Here is a 16046-nt window from a genome sequence, read left to right as displayed (position 1 = left end):
CTATTTGCTACCCATACATGATAAGCATGGTAATTGGACCACTATTTATATTGTGCTTTCCTGCTGTTACTTCACCTATTCGCACTCACATGCTTGAATTCGGTGTTTTAATCTATTCACTTTTAGTACATTTTTAACTGTTAAGAAAGCACTTCAATAGGATGCATTGTGAGCAGTTTAGGGAAACGTCAGGTGAACTGGAGGAGCAGAGACTGAACCACCTTTAAATGACAGAGAACCTGCTCTACCTTCCTTCCTCAGTCTCTGTGTACAACTCTCAATTCTCGTTCAATACAACAAAAAGAAGGAAGGCACCACCTTGTGGCACTATAACCGACTGAACTTTACGGAGGAGAGTCATCAAAGAGACAGTCCTTTGAAAAAGCAAAACAATAAAAAAAAAGTAATGCAAAAATTGGCCAATTAAAATCAACTGCTGAGGGATTTGACTGGCATATGCATCCAGTCCTACAAGCAATACTGGGGTTTGGCAGGTGACTGGCTTAAACAAATACATGGAAAATGACCCGGTCTAACACGCATCTTTTTGATTTTCCAAAACATTTAACTATCCAATTTAGAGTTTCATTGTCCAAACTTTCCAAACTTGTTTAACTTTTAAATATTCCTGTCCCCACTCAAGACGTCATAATGTAATGAGATTCCAGCATGCAGAAACCAAAATCCTGAATTCGCCTTTTTTTTTGTAAACCGACATATCAAAGTCATATTGAGATTTGTCCGACATACGCATTGTGATCAACCACATAATAACCACTTCTTCTTTCTGTTTCCTGCATAAATCTGGTGGTCTGTTTTGTGTGCTCAGCTCTGCTGTTAAGGTCTCCCCAGTACCAGCACTTTCTTTGCTCTTTCTTTCTTTTTCAACTTCTAGAGCCACTGTTCCCCCTGCCGACTTGTCAGCTTTTTCATTGCTGTTATTTTGTTTTTTTGTGATCCAACTCTTCAGGGGGAGAAAAAAAACAAAAGAAAAGACAGTACTGCCTTGGTGTCTGGTAGACGACAGAAGACATCTTTTCGTCTTCTGTCCTTTTTTGTGCTTTTTTGTTTTGTTTTTTTCCACATATTGCCTTTTTTATTTTTTTCCACGGGTTGTTTTCATGTGGAGCTAAGGAACTCCTCATCCACTGCCAAATGTCTGACATCAAGGTTTGTGGAGCTTAAAAAGGAATTTCTTTGGTCTGTGTGTTTGTGTGTGTATCTGTTTGAGGTCCTGAGCATTGAGGTGGTGCAGGGATTTGTCAGCTAATGGCTGACAACGCGCAGACACACACACGCACACTATCACAGACCATGCACATTTTCTTCTTTTGTTGCTGTTGTTGTTTTCTCTTTCACACACTTGCACATACGCATACACACACAAGTAGGAATTTGCCTGCTAATAGGTGACAGCGATACCGTAGGGATTGCTGCTGCGAGTTATCTAATTAAAAACCCTGCAGTCACATTGAAGCCCAATCTATAACAAAATCTGTGAATTAAAAAAAAGAAAGAATTCACAGATCTGATTTTTAACTACCACTTAAATAATCCGAACTGGTCTAAGTGACTAAAAAATATTTATTTTAATAGAATATATGGGGAGAGGTACGGTTCAGTAGCACATTGTGTTGCAAGTTTAGCCGTTTAGGAGGCAGCTGATCTTTAAAAAAACCCCTCTTCTTCCAAAATCCCCCATCTTAAAATTGCTATTCTGATTAAAATAGTAAAGAAAAAACGAGACCAAAGAATAGCTAAAATAGCCAAAAAGACAAAAAAAACAGTATAATGCAATGTGTCTACATGTCTCTCCACAGAACAGAGCAAACTGTGAAATCCTAGTAGAGAAGTAGGAGAACCCAGTGTGCAACTGTAAATACATCCTAGTGTCTAGTTTAAGAAATACAGGTACTTGATCACCTACACATTACACCTTACCAGGAGCTGCTCAGTTATGGAAGTCCATGCCATGAAGTTCCCAGGGTGCAGTTTTCGTGCAGATGTTAATCCCCGAGGTGGTTTATTGTGTCAGCAGACCACTGGCAACTTTTAGACATGGTGCGCCTCACCAACCGTGCTCTGTGACTTTACGTGGTCTGCCACTTTGTGGCTGAGTTACTAAATGCTTCCACTTTTCAATAATACCGCTTACGGTTCAAACAGTTGGAATATCTAGGAGGAAAGACATTTTCCAGTCAGAATTTCCCATCCACTCATTCCGTCAGAAATGTTTGTAAAGGCAGACTGCTGTGGCCCGATATCTTTGTCCTATAGTGTAGCTCCTCTGGTGGATGTGAGGATAGTACCTGTCATTATAAGGTACTCATAAGATAAAGATTGTCTTACGTCATTCACAAGTATGTATAGTATAGTATGAAATCTTGCATTTTGGCTTTTTCTAAATGGAGGCACCATCACTCAACCCAAACCAAATCCTTCTCTAATCAACACAAAGGCTTTCGGCTGTGTTTTTCAGCTGGATCAATGAGCTTTTTCAATCACTTAGCTTATCAACACAACATTTAACAACAGAACAAATTTAGCTAAAAATGGCCGCTTTCATTGATGTTCCGCTTGTAATCAATCAATATTTATGAATAATTACATTGTTCAATTAATTGTTTATTGTCATTTAAATTTTGTTTAAGAGCTTGTTTGTTTAAGAATCACAAGCCTATAGTACAGTTAACAGTAGATACTCAGGTAGCACTTTATAATAATGTCATACTTTTAAGCAATAGTAATGTAAAATATTGTCAACTATTTTATTCATCATTTATATATCATTACTCCTCCTTAGTATGCCATTTATAAATACTGATGTTTATCCACCCATCCATTACACCATGTACAGCTAACACTGCTACTACATCACAACTAATAGTAATTATAATCGTAGTCATAGTAAAATATCTCTATTTATAAATGGCATACTAAGGAGGCTTAATGTGACATAAATGATGAATTTTTCACTAGTGAGACATTATCATAAAGTGCTACCGATACTCAGTGTAATGTATGTTTTTCCTCATACTGTGCTTTGTAAGGTTGTTTTAGAAAAGGAATGCAACTCTATTTCCCTTCCCTGTATGGTTATGTTTTATGCACCGAGTTAAAAGCACCGTTAAGATACAGAGCTAAATGTGAGTCGACTCATCTATAATAAAATCTCAGTTTGGATCAGTTAAGTTCATCAAAAGATGAATATGAGACTTAGAAACAGAGCGTCAGTATTTAATTCCGGGACCTCACGGTTCACCATGTTAAACAAAGACACTGCCAAGATCAACTCTGGCTCTCTGTCACATGCTTACACTGTTACTATTACCAAAACACTTTGGTTTAGATATACTCTTTAAATATGATTTATCTTCATAAGGACAGATGCGATTTCTTTCTGTTTGTATCACAGTGTTTTTACAGTTAGTTTCCAGTAACTCACAATGTGAAGGTTTGTAGACACATGCACACGGGTCTTAGCTGCCTTTACTCCTTATTTACTTCACAAATTTACTTACCCTCTACCTGAGGGATTTTCTAGAGTTGTTTCTCAAGTCATAAAATAACTACCTCCTTCTTTATTCCTCCAAAATGTTTTTCTGCCACATCGACAGCAGGAAAGACTCAACTATTATGTTTTTGCTGTTTTTTCTTCTTCTTTTCTGTATTTTATAGTTTTTATGGGCTCAGTGAAGCAGACCAATGTTTCCTGTATTTTCAAAGGAAATACTGAATTCCAAATACTTAAAAGGAAATCCTTGATGTTAATGTTGGGCGAACTATGTGCAGTAAACATACATGAGGCCCGCGAGCATTTCTGATCAAATATTTATACAGGACTCCAAATGTAATATTAATACTACCTTAATGTGGGTCCCTGAATATCAGCAACATGCTAATGAGGGAGGTTGAAAAGTTTTTCTTTTTTTTAAGGGTTTGAGGTTTACTGAAGTTTGTGAGATTGTCTGTGTGCATGTGTGTTTTCCTTTTTCCTGCTAATTATCACCAATATTCAGTATATGATTTTTGTACAACTCTAAGGTTTAATGAAGGCTTGACTGCGTTGTACATTTGTGTTTATATGATTAGATGTGTGTGCGTGTGTATGGTCAGTGCTTGGGGATATTTTGGGTGGGGTTTGGAAGAATTAGGGAAGTTCAAAATCCTGTCAACAAGTATATCAGTGTGTGTGTATGAATGTTAACACATGATATCTATTTACCTTGTGTGTCATCGTGTTTGTTTACGTGCATTTATGTGGGAATGTTGGAAAATGGGTGCTTGTTGTTGTGTTACGCGATGCTGCGCTCACAGCTCTGTATGTACACAACTGCTTGTGGGTGCTTCAAATATTTGTGTGTGGTCCGAGCCGGAGATTTGATCTAATACAAAGCAGGTTGTGTTTGGAACACGACCCCGTGTATAACTGCGTATGTGCGTATTTTGTGTGTGTGCGGACGTGGTTTCACTGCACATTTGTATGTCGTGTTTACAGCGCTGTGGGTAGTGAGCTCTCCTGTGATTCCGCCTCCTCCTCCTTCAGCGGTTTGCAGCAGTTGTTGAAAATGATTTCAGAGGGAGGGAAAAGGAAGTATTTTACATATTAAAACAACTTGGAATGGCACTGAGCCTCCGCTGAGCCGAGGCAGAAAGTTCACCGAGCAACGAGTGAAGTGTTCTGCTTTTTACTTAAACGTGTGAAATGCAAACTACAGTTTTTTAAACAGTACATTCATATTACCCCCGGTTTGTTATTCAATACAGAGAGAGGAGAAATATAAAGAAAGAAATGAACTGACACATTTTTGTTAGATGTATATACACTGGCCACTTCATTAGATACACCTTGTTTGAACTGCCTTTTGCCGTCCTTGATTTTTCATGGCATAGATTCAATAAGCTGCTGACAACATTCCCCAGAGATTTTGTTTTATACTAACGTGACAGCATCACACAGTTGCTGCACATTTGTCAGCAGCACATACATGATGGTAATCTCCCAATCCACCATATCCTAAAGGTCTTCTGTTAGATTGAGATCTGATGACGGTGGAAGCCATTTGATTCTATCAACTGTATTCCCGTTTATGGTGCCTTTACCTTTAACTAACCTACCAGATAAAAGATCTACTGTACTGTGTCTGTTTTTTTTTTGGGTTTTTTTTGTTTTGTTTTAATGAACTACAGATTATTCAGTCAAGATTGACAGTAACTATTAGTTCCAGGCATAACTTATTTTGTTACTTTGTCTTGTCTGATAAAGAGGTTTTCAGCTGTTCTCTTATTCACAAAGGGGTCACCACAGCAGGTAGCTCCACATGGTTGATTTGGCAGATTTTTATGCTCCTGACACAACCCCAAAGACATTTGATCTTTATAAATTACATCTAAAACCATTTAGAGGGACTATAACATACAGGTGCAGCATACTTGTGAGGATGAATTTCATATTAAGTATGATTTATATTCACATGATAATCATTATAGCATAAAAGCTTGTTTTGGCTCCTTCAAGGAGTTTGGAAAGAAAGGAAAGCACTAGATATGGAAATGACAAAAGAGGGAGATTCAAGAGCTAGGGAGAGGAAGAGAATATAGAAATGGTCTATGGTCTGATGAAAGCATTTTATCCAAAGGAAAAAGTTATGTTGCATTTGGAAAGGAACCCCGAAAGGAAAGAGAAGCGGTACATTTGTTCTCCAACATTGGCTCAGTGCAAATAAATAATTGCTTTGCATGCATGTAATTATAATGCGACATGCAAAATATTGGCACGTAAGTGGGAGGAAATGGATTTTGCAAGCAAGAAAATTTCAATGAGAGAGGAGAAGAGGAGGAGGAGGATGAAGTTGGTACGGTTTGATGTGAATGTGTGATAGTTACAAATGCAAATGACCTACATGCTAAAAAGCAAGCAAAGCAAGTGCTTAGCATTAGAAAAAGTGAAAAGACAGGGGACCGAGTGTTGAGTCATTAGGAAATGCCAAAAAATAAAAGTCTATTTCCACATGCGCGTACTCTCACATATGTACAGTAAATGCAGCATGAAGGTCAGAAACCTCAGAAAGCTTCCTGGAAATCCTCCAATAGGAACATTCCTGCCTGTTTATGACCTGTTACACACACATGGGCGTATAGCACAAAAACATCATTCCCAAACATATTCATACAACTTTATCTCCCAATCATGGTGCAAAGTTAAAGGAAAAACATAGATAATGCATGCTTACTACATCTGCCTTCTGTTTAGTATTTGAACCCCTAAACGCACATGAGGCACACATGCATGCTCTTTAACATACACGCACATCTTAGCACACTAATGGTTATTCAGTGAGTGCTAAACAGCCAGGTGCAGCAGCATAATGTTGGCTCTATCATTAGATTTAGTCTTTTTTATTACAACTTTACAAATTTCTCTGGACAGTTTGGAATCAGGCCTCCTGGACCTTTTAGCAAACACATAGAGGATTTTATAATACCTTCTACTGCCAATAACATTTCTCAGCCTTTCTGGCAATGATATTTGATGGATTGCTCTCATTATTTTTAGCTAGTTTAAATTAGAATAGCAGCTAGTTTGTAGCTTAAAGAGACATGAAAGATGAGAACGATGAAGGAAAGGTTGCAATTGAATGCAGACTATAATGTGTGTACTACTCTATATGTAAACAAATAAACCTGAACTCATTAATTCAGACAGATGTTTCTAACTAAAGTAAACTGTGGGATCGCAGCAGTGCAGATGTGCAGAGTTAAGCTTGGAGATTTGTGGTGCACAGACTAAGGTCAAAGGTCATGTGAACCTGTTTACACCTTCGGAAACAAAGTATGCAGTTTACGGCTGGTAAAAAGGATTTACAATGAGAGCAAACGCTCTGGATTCCCCTCACTGGAGGTCTTTTTTACTGGCAGCTGCAGCCACAGATATGACGATTTATCTACAAGCCTGTAAAAACTTAGAACAGGAACTCACACATATGCATAAACATTTGTACAGTGAAGGCACGCCTACTGTGCAAAATGTAAACATAAAAATGAGTCAAGGACATATATAGTATGAGAACAATGACTTTTATTGAGTTTGATCGCCTTCTTTTGTGCTGGTCAGCGCTTTAGTTTTGTCTTTGTTGGACGTGTGCTGGTTTCATGGAAATGTCAGTGTGTATGCGCTGGCAAATCTATGCTTACACATTCACCCTTCTTGTTTGACTTATCTTTCATCTATGTCATGATTCAGTAGACCTTGTTAAACCTTACTGGCATTAGCTTGAGTTACTCCACATCTGTGTATGTCTGCAGCATGAAAGGTATGAAAGGTCCAGATCAAGTCAAGCTGGTGTGATAGCCGATAGTTCTGTGACACAGTCACAAAGGCTTGCAGAAAGCTTAAACAGGGATTAAACTCTTCGAACCATTCTTCTCCCAGGAGGAATTACTCTCTGCTGTTTCTCCGTCTTTCACTATCGCTCTGTCTCCTTTCATTTCCCAGATGATGATTTAGACTCTGCTTCCCGACACACGGTAATCCCTCTGTGAAAAGACCCCCGTGCTTCCCACCGTGCAGAAATCAAAAATGTCATCTTGTCATTGATTCATAGCTTTTCATTGAATTTCTTTACTGATCTGATCTGTTATAGAAGCCCAAGGGAATTTTATTACTACATTGTACTGCAAAGAATCGCACAGTCTTACTGTATCACCCAGACTTCTTGCCTTTAACTGTAAACACCGGCATATTCAGGCTGTCTGTATACATGTGGGTATGATCTGGCTGAGAGAGTTTTTAAGATCTGTTAAAGTACAAAGCTGGAATTTCATACTTTTGCCTTTTTTCACCTGTTTTAAAATTACATAATTCTAAACAGCAATTTCTCAGTGTGATGCCATGAAGCTTTTCTAATTTGGGTTTGTAACGACGTATGGTCAGTAATGCTACCCTTTTCAGCAAAGTATATTTTAGGTAGTCTTTATTTTAGGGGAATTAGTGCAAAAGGATGGTCTTGAACTTGTGGATCTTCAACTTACATTATCAGGATCTTAGAGACAGGTAAAGAAGTTCTTATGATTTACTACAGCCAAGCCACATTTCTGATTTTTTGTAATATCACTTAGATTTTACATTTTATTTGGACTTGCTCTGGAAACTAAAGAAGCAAGCTAGCAGAACTACAGTTACACACTTGCATAAGGTTAGCTAGCTGCTATTACTAACTTTGATATGGGTGAGCACTCACTGTAGTGATCAACTGAAGCTAAGGTGGCAATAATCCTCTCTGCCTTAAGTCTTGTGACTCCCGTGTTCAGACATGTTTTTCTTAACCATGGAAATAATTGTGTCATCTCCCTCCACGGAGGAGGTTATTTGTTTTGGCAGTGTTTGCGTGCGTGTCATTTTGTCTAAAAATACGATAGTTTGCAAAGTTTTGAATGAATTCTGAGAGGACTGCTCTCACTTTTCCATCTGCCTTTCTTTCAAATTGACCCCACAATGTCAATCTTTAAAGAAAGAGAGAAAAATGGCTGCCTACTGTAGTCAGTTAGAGAACTGTTGTTGATAATATGATATAATAACCTCAAGTTATTAATTACAAATAGATACTTATTATTCATTATCTATTTCTACATAATATTCCTGTAATCAAAATAAACTTGTCATGCAGCCTTTTGCTGGTTGTTACTACACTGCAAACATCTTAAAGGACATTTAAAAAGAATAAAGAAAACAAAGTGATATACAAATATACAAAATACAATACTACTCACTTAAAAGTAAATATGGAGTTTTGTGCTCTTGAAGAGCTTCTTGTTGATTTGTCATGAAATACCAAGAACAGGCCTCATCTGACCATGAAAAGCTTGTCAGTCAATTGTCCAATTATTTTAGAGCCTCTGAAAATGGGGCACTATGGATAAAAATGCCTCTATCCATCCATTCGCTTATCCTTTTCAGGGTCGCTGGAGCCTATCCCAGCTGTCATAGGGCGAGAGGCGGGGTACACCCTGGACAGGTCGCCAGTCTAACACACAGGGACAAACAACCATTCGCACTCACATTCATACCTAGTGACAATTTGGATTATCCAATTAACCTATCCCCACAAGCTGCATGTCTTTGGACGGTGGGAGGAAGCCGGAGTAGCCGGAGGGAACCCACGCAAACACGGGGAGAACATGCAAACTCCACACAGGCAGACCCCGGCCTGATGTTGGAATTGAACTCAGGACCTTCTTGCTGTGCGGCAACAGTGCTAACCACCGTGCCACCGAGCTGCAATAATGCCTCTAATTTCTAAAAATTTAATGCAGAACTTTTATAAAACCCCTTGAATTAAAGCTGAAGTTCTGTACTTTCTGCATATTGATTGGTTGATTTAAAATCAACTGAGGTATTGTACAGAGCCCAAATTACAAATCTCATCTCTATTTTTAGCCTATTTTTTTAGAGTGGTGACTGTGGGTTTATTTTGTATTTTTCTGTGTCTATACAGACAGATGAAGGACCAATCAAAGAAGGTGGCCAACCTGAAGCACAAGGAGCAGCTGGAAAAGAGCAGGAATGCCCAGATGATGGAAGAGGCCAAGAAGAGAGAGGACAATCTGAACGAAAGCTCGCTGCAGATAAAGGTATGCAGGGGGAGGATGAGGAAGCAGGAAGGAGGAGAAAGAGAGCTGTAGAAAGTTGGAGGGGTGAAATGAGAGGGTGAAAAAGTTTTTCCCCTTCTCGGTGTCCTTTGAATATTTTGTGCTATAACAACACTGTATCATCATAATGTGACAAGGAGCAGCCTAAGGCAATGTCAAACTTTTTCTCAAACACACACACACATGATGCAGCTTTCAGTCGGGAGTGTGTGAGAGGGATAACTGAAGAGGATAATTGACAGGGAGAGCAGATAGAAGATGGAGAGAGAAGAGGTGAGGAGATAACAAATGGTGGGAAGAGGGGAAAAGTTTGATAAAATAGGTGGAGAGGTGATTAGAGGAGGAAGAAGAGAGCTGCCAAATGAGTGCTGTGGGCTTTTAAAATGGTTCCCGGGATCTGGAAGCTACCCCACCCCCCAACTGTGCTGGGCGTGTCAGATGAACATATGTGGGGTGATTACTTTAACTTTGGTGTTCTTCATATAGCTGCAGAATGTAATTTTTCTTTCAATTCACTTTTCTCTCTTTATAATTTCATCCTTTCTTCCTACCATTCCCACACTCCCCCCCCCCCCCCCCTCTCCTGTCCATCTTCCTCCTCCTCCTCCACTTCCAGTAATTGTTTACCTCAGTGGCCTCTCTGATTATAGGCAGATGAAAATGCTCAATGCATATGCGTATGCACCCTCTAGCTATGATTGATCTTTGGTTAAAGGAGTTCAAAAGTTGTCATTCATGTGTATGCGTGTGGTTAGGAGATGAGCTGATGGTTATGTGAGTCATTCAGACATATGAGACCGCAGTGGTTACAACCATAACTGGTGTGTGTCAGTGCTAAGTCATTATGCACAGCTCAAACAGCACTGCAGACTGTAAATGGAATCTGAGAGTAATTCAGACAATAAATTTCATTTAATACAAATAAGAAGTTTTGAATTAAAGTCCATCTCAGTCTGCATAGTTAGACATCAAGTAATGTTGGAACACTGACGACTAAGATTTTCAGCACATGTGTTGGAGATGTTCTGGAGGTTTGTTCATGGCCACTGTAATGTCCCCTCCCTCTCACCCCGTTCCCAGTAGTTATTCATTCAGCTTTAATTTAACCAGCAAAGTCAGTTGGCTGGCAAGAAGAAAAATAAATCTTATTTTTGGGGAATTGGTGGGAAGTTCATGTTGTCATTTTATAAGAAACAGCTTCATGTGTGATCACAATCGTCTGAGGGAGATGGAAATCAGACTTTCTTGTTTCTGAGTCTTTTATTCTGGTTCTGCAAATGTGAATGGGAGGGGGTGTCCAGGGTGTTTTAATCTAGGGGCATGCTAAGCAGCTGCTTTTACAGAAAATTCAGAGCACGTTGTAATTATATGATGGATGTCAAACAAAACCAGATGAGTTAGCCATGTCATTTACTCACACATACAAAATTACTAAAAGACATTTGTAGTTACATTGTGATGCGAAGAAACTTCTGAGTTAAGAAAAGTTATGATGTATATTAATCGACAACCTGCCTAAAAGTGTGGTGCCCATGCAGCTCTGACCCACTGGAGAATGGATCTCTGGTGCTGTGTGGCACCGGGGCGTTTGGAGCACAACCTTTGGGTCTTGCTTGTTGTGGGGTCAGACCTCCACGGGTTCTGCTTGTTCCAATTATCCTAGGCCACATGAGCACTTCAGAGGCTTTTTAAAACCTCGCTCAAGCAATTTCTGAGCAGTTTTTGCATCATCTTTAGCCTCAGCCTCATCCCATGGGGACATGGCATTTTGACTTTTCTTGCACATCATTTAGTACGTAACAACTGCATGTTCAAAGATGAAGCTTAGCTTTTATACTTATTAGATCCAACTACTCCAAAATAGCTTGGAGAAATTAAAAACACAATCACACAGGCATCTTTGTGAGCCACAAAGATTGCTCTAAACACTCCATTTAATTCCTTTTTAATATGATTCAGTTGTTACTCTTGGCTCTGTGTGAAAGTGAGACTTTATATGGTCATCTCGAGGCACAGGCCTCATCTGCCTGCCACTCAAATCTTGTGTTAGTGAGAAACAGCCGGTCAGAAGGAAAATTAGCTTAAGGGACAGTGAAGTAGAAACAGCTTGATTTAGGCATAGGATGGCTAAAGGGTTGCACTAATTCCCAATATAAGACAAATACGATGTATTGTGAACTAATAATAATAACAAATGCAGAACACAGGTATGTGAAAATTGTGAAAATCTTCATTTTAAAGCACATATATCTGGTTTTATATATGCCCATCACTCACACATAGAATAGATTTATATATATATATTCTGCATTTAACATTAAGGGTCCCCAGATGATGAATCCCACTAAGTTTAGTGACTTTATTCTCTATTCCCATCATAGTTACATTTGCAGTTTTGACTGAAAAGTTGCTGTAACTTTTTAATGGATTTGCACAAATTTGGTTCAGACGTTCACGTCTGAGACAAGATTATTTGTTCTAACTTTTGGGATCCCTTTTTTCATCTACTAATACTCTTTTCTTCCATACGTTTGCTTTGTAGGACTCTCTCCGTCAGAAGGAGGAGCGCATTGAGGAGCTGGAGGAAGCGCTGAGAGAAAGCGTTCAGATCACAGCCGAGAGGGAGGTGGTGCTCGCCCAGGAGGAGCAGGCACGCACACAGGCCGAGAAGCAAGTACGGTCTCTCTCAGTTGCTCACGCACGCATGAAACTGCATGTATAAGGACCCAAACCTTTCCTTAAACTCAACCCCTATCAGTTATTTTCTCAAACAGACACAAATGTCCTCACTTCTGAGGATTTTCCTCATTCATTCCTTTGCTTTGCGGCACATTTGGACATATGATGAAAAAACATATGGGCAAACATATTTAAAGCTACATAAAAACTCTTTTTGACATAGCTAAACATCGCAGTGCCAAAAGTGGCTAATGGCAGTAGCTGTACACTTGCCAACTGAGCTCATTCAGGTGTGGCTCTGTGTGTGTGTGTGTGTGTGTGTGTGTGCGTGTTTGTCCAGTCACTCTTCATTTGCAGGGGAGGTAAATACATCTCTATTTAAAGAACAGCTTGCATTTTGTCCACTTTAGCCTGCAACACACAAACAGCTTTTTCAAATGAAGCGCGAGCTGACCACTCCAATTTGTAATGTGTTTTATCTATATTGAGGCACTAAGGAAAGCTCATACCGGTGTTAAGGGAGGCTCAGAACGGAAGGGTTTTTGGTGAATTCAACCTCAGACCACAGGGAGTGTGCATATGTGTTGTTCCCCTGGGTACCAGTGACTTAACGAGGCCATAGAGATGGGAAATGTTCCTCAGTGCCTGGATGCGTTTTGACAAGTGGGAGAAAAAAACTGTGTGGGCTGTACGGATGAAAACTGCCCTGAGAAAACACGGTCGGCTGTAGCTGTTGGCAATACGGCTGGACTCCATTGTTATTACTCCTGCTAAATGTTGGCTGCCTGTTCTGGCTTTTACTTACCGGACTACTTCTGGACCGACATGTAAAGACGGGCATGCAAACAGATGTTTTACTTTTGAGGTATTTTGCTGACATCTTTGCCCACAGTCAATGTTAATGAGCACCAGAGCCAAACAAGTAGCAGGCAGAGAGATGGAACAGAGCAAAGACAGATCATGGGCAAAGTCAAGCAGATAGACGACACCGGCCTGGGGGACACACGATAGGTTATTATCCGGAATAGTAATTACAGGTGAAATAAGACTTAGCTCTTTCAGATCCATGTGCAAACAAGAAGTGTTGTTTTTATGTTTCAGATTCTAGTCAGGATCGGGAAGTTTTCAAAGGTGCTTAGTGCAACAGGAAAATATGTTTAAGATGATCTGCACGACAGGTTGAATTTGCCTTTTGATGTAATGATGCAACCAAGAAGAAATAGCATTCTGCATTTAGATATTTAACTCTCTGGGATTTTGTTGCAAGAAACGAACATGTGTGAATATCTGATATTCTAATTAGGAAATGTAGTTTATTAAGTTTTATTCTAAAACCATTAGCTGGAGCATGGCTCAGGTAGTTGACATTTATTTGCTTTCCCAGCAGTGTAGATGCCTTTTATGGTGTTTGAACATTAATAAATCTTCATTTTGTATTTTACCATCATGTTATCATACCTGCCAGTCAAATACTGGCTCTTCTGTGTGTTATCCGTAAGGTCTTTTCCATTCTTTGACACACTGGCCATGGCAACATTGAATGGTAATAAACTCATCACACAAAGTAAAGAAATCTGTATTTTGTGGAACACCAGCGTGAAGTTGCCCTATGCCACGGCCCCATCCGGATCACCCGCTGTAGCAGGGTGCTAGCAGCTGCTGCTAATCAGGTGCCAATCAGCCACCTGATTAGCAGCACCAGGGGTACCAGAAGCTCAAAACAAGAGTCAATAGCAGAATAAGATGTTTGGTTTGTTTGATGGAGAAGTTTTGGGAAGTTTTCCATGGCCACAACCCACAAATACATTTTCCCCGTAGATATGGCACCAGTTAAGGGGAAATAAACAGGCTTTCCAATGGTATAAGACTTACTGCCAAGAAAATTGTTACAACAAATAAATAATCGACCAAAAACATTTCCTTAGTTTTCGTGATAAGTTTAGATACCAGCCTGCTTTTAAGGAATGTAAATGTCCACATTCAGGGGTTGGTTGGATGAATGGTGATGGGTTGAATCATCATATGTTAAAGTTTCATTGACTGCACTGATTTATTGATGTTTCTTCATTTTGGACTTGCTTTTTAGTTTTGCTTTCATTCCTTTAATCAAGATTTAAGCACTAAAAGCTGCATGGTTAGATTTAGCAAAAGATTGTGGGTTTATTATTATTATTATTATCATTGTTATTGTTATTATTATTTTCAGGAGAGACCTAGCCTAGCGGGCGGTAGAAGTTACAGCACAAACAAAAATTAACTCTGCATGTTTAAAAAAAACTTATATGCTGTGTTTGAGTGCGTGACAGGCGGGTCTCACTGGTGAGGAAAGCTTTTTAAAATGCCAAAACAGCAATATTTAATGGCTGTTTTTAACTGTAGGAATTTTTAAAGCCCTCAGGAACCTTACATTAGTTTTAAACAAAGCTAAGAAATTTTTTTAATTTAGCTCTTTTCAGTGCAGTCTTTTCACGAACCACAAGAAAAGCCCAAAGCTAATCATCACTCATTGGTCAAACACAATCCTCGCTGCTGTTATTAGTTGGCTGGACTTCGTTCACACAGTGAGGAAGCACCGAAAGCCACAAGTATTAATATTCGGTCAATGGTTTGACGTTTCATCTAAGCAGAGAGCTACAGAGAGAGATGAAGATGGTGAACAAGAAAAGCAAACACATTTTTTCTTTTTTTACAGCAGCAGCATTGCTACGTGAGAGACAGGAGTTCTTTCTTTTTAATCTTGATGTGTTTCTTTTATGATTTAATAATTCTTTTATTTAAATTTGTCTTAAAATTGAGCCCCAAAGAAAGTCCCAGAGTCCTGAGTTTAATGGTTGCTTATTTCCTGGAGCAAAAAAAAAAAATTGAAAAAAAAATTGTAGCTTAATGTCTTTACTGTAATTTTGCTAAGCTATCACAGTTCATTTGGCTGGAAAAACTTCAAAATGCTACAAGTGACAGCTTTAATTAGATAGAACAGAGGCCATTTAGGCCAGGACAGGGTCCTGGAGAGTGTCCTCGTGTTAAAATGCTTCAGTCGAGAAGGAAGGAGCAAAAAGCGTCAGCGTGTGGTGAATGAGTGGAGATGGCAGCCAAACACTCCTGGCAGCCCTCTCCCAACAGCACTAACTCAACCTTTCAGCACAGACATACATGCACATGTGGATGTGGCACTCGCAGACAGTGCAAGTAATATGCAAGACGCCGGACCACATACATGCATACTTATTTCTTTAAATGCACACGCACAAACACGGCAGAAAGAAGTGCTAACTGCTATTTAAACAGTACGCCGGCGCTGCACAACGTTGCATTCAGCAGGAGCCAGATGGACCCAAGTTTGGTTTTGGAACTGGAAACTCGCCTCTGTCCCCACAAGTAAATTGTAAATAAATATTTTGGTGTTTCTGTTTTTTACAACTGCGTCACTGCAATTAACCTTTCACATAATAAATTATAAAATGATGACAGAGGCAGACAATTTCCTCCCTTAATGAGGCCGGCCTGTTCAAAGGCATACACACATCACTTATTATGGGGTTGGCACACATGCGTACACACGCATATGCAAATGCAGCCAAACCAGGGACATTTATACTCGCATCTTGACTCCATATTGGGAGCCATACACACAACTTTTATGTCCAGCTATAGAGACAACATGTGTTTGCATAGTTGTAGGTGTGTGTGTGTGTGTGTGTGTGTGTGTGTGTGTGTGTGTG

The 16046-nt window shown here is 39.4% G+C and overlaps 1 protein-coding gene across 16 annotated transcripts in view; it reads left to right on the top strand.

Annotated features, from left to right (window-relative positions):
• The window catches only part of LOC102193240 (ELKS/Rab6-interacting/CAST family member 1-like), a 135359-nt gene that overhangs the window by 50853 nt on the left and 68460 nt on the right, over window positions 1-16046 (top strand). For all 16 annotated transcript variants that reach the window (XR_001290275.1, XR_001290274.1, XR_001290273.1 and 13 more), the window contains 2 exons: window positions 9495-9630; window positions 12191-12322. Coding sequence is in view for 12 of the 16 variants with exons in the window: in XM_005725303.1 (XP_005725360.1) it covers window positions 9495-9630; window positions 12191-12322 (268 nt within the window). In the remaining 4 variants the exon portion in view is untranslated. The remainder of the gene's footprint in view (window positions 1-9494; window positions 9631-12190; window positions 12323-16046) is intronic.

This window comes from Pundamilia nyererei, unplaced genomic scaffold, assembly GCF_000239375.1.
Source record: "Pundamilia nyererei isolate P.nyererei 1_Seehausen unplaced genomic scaffold, PunNye1.0 scaffold00014, whole genome shotgun sequence".
Lineage (NCBI taxonomy): Eukaryota > Metazoa > Chordata > Actinopteri > Cichliformes > Cichlidae > Pundamilia > Pundamilia nyererei.
This window is presented reverse-complemented; position numbering and strand designations above follow the sequence as displayed.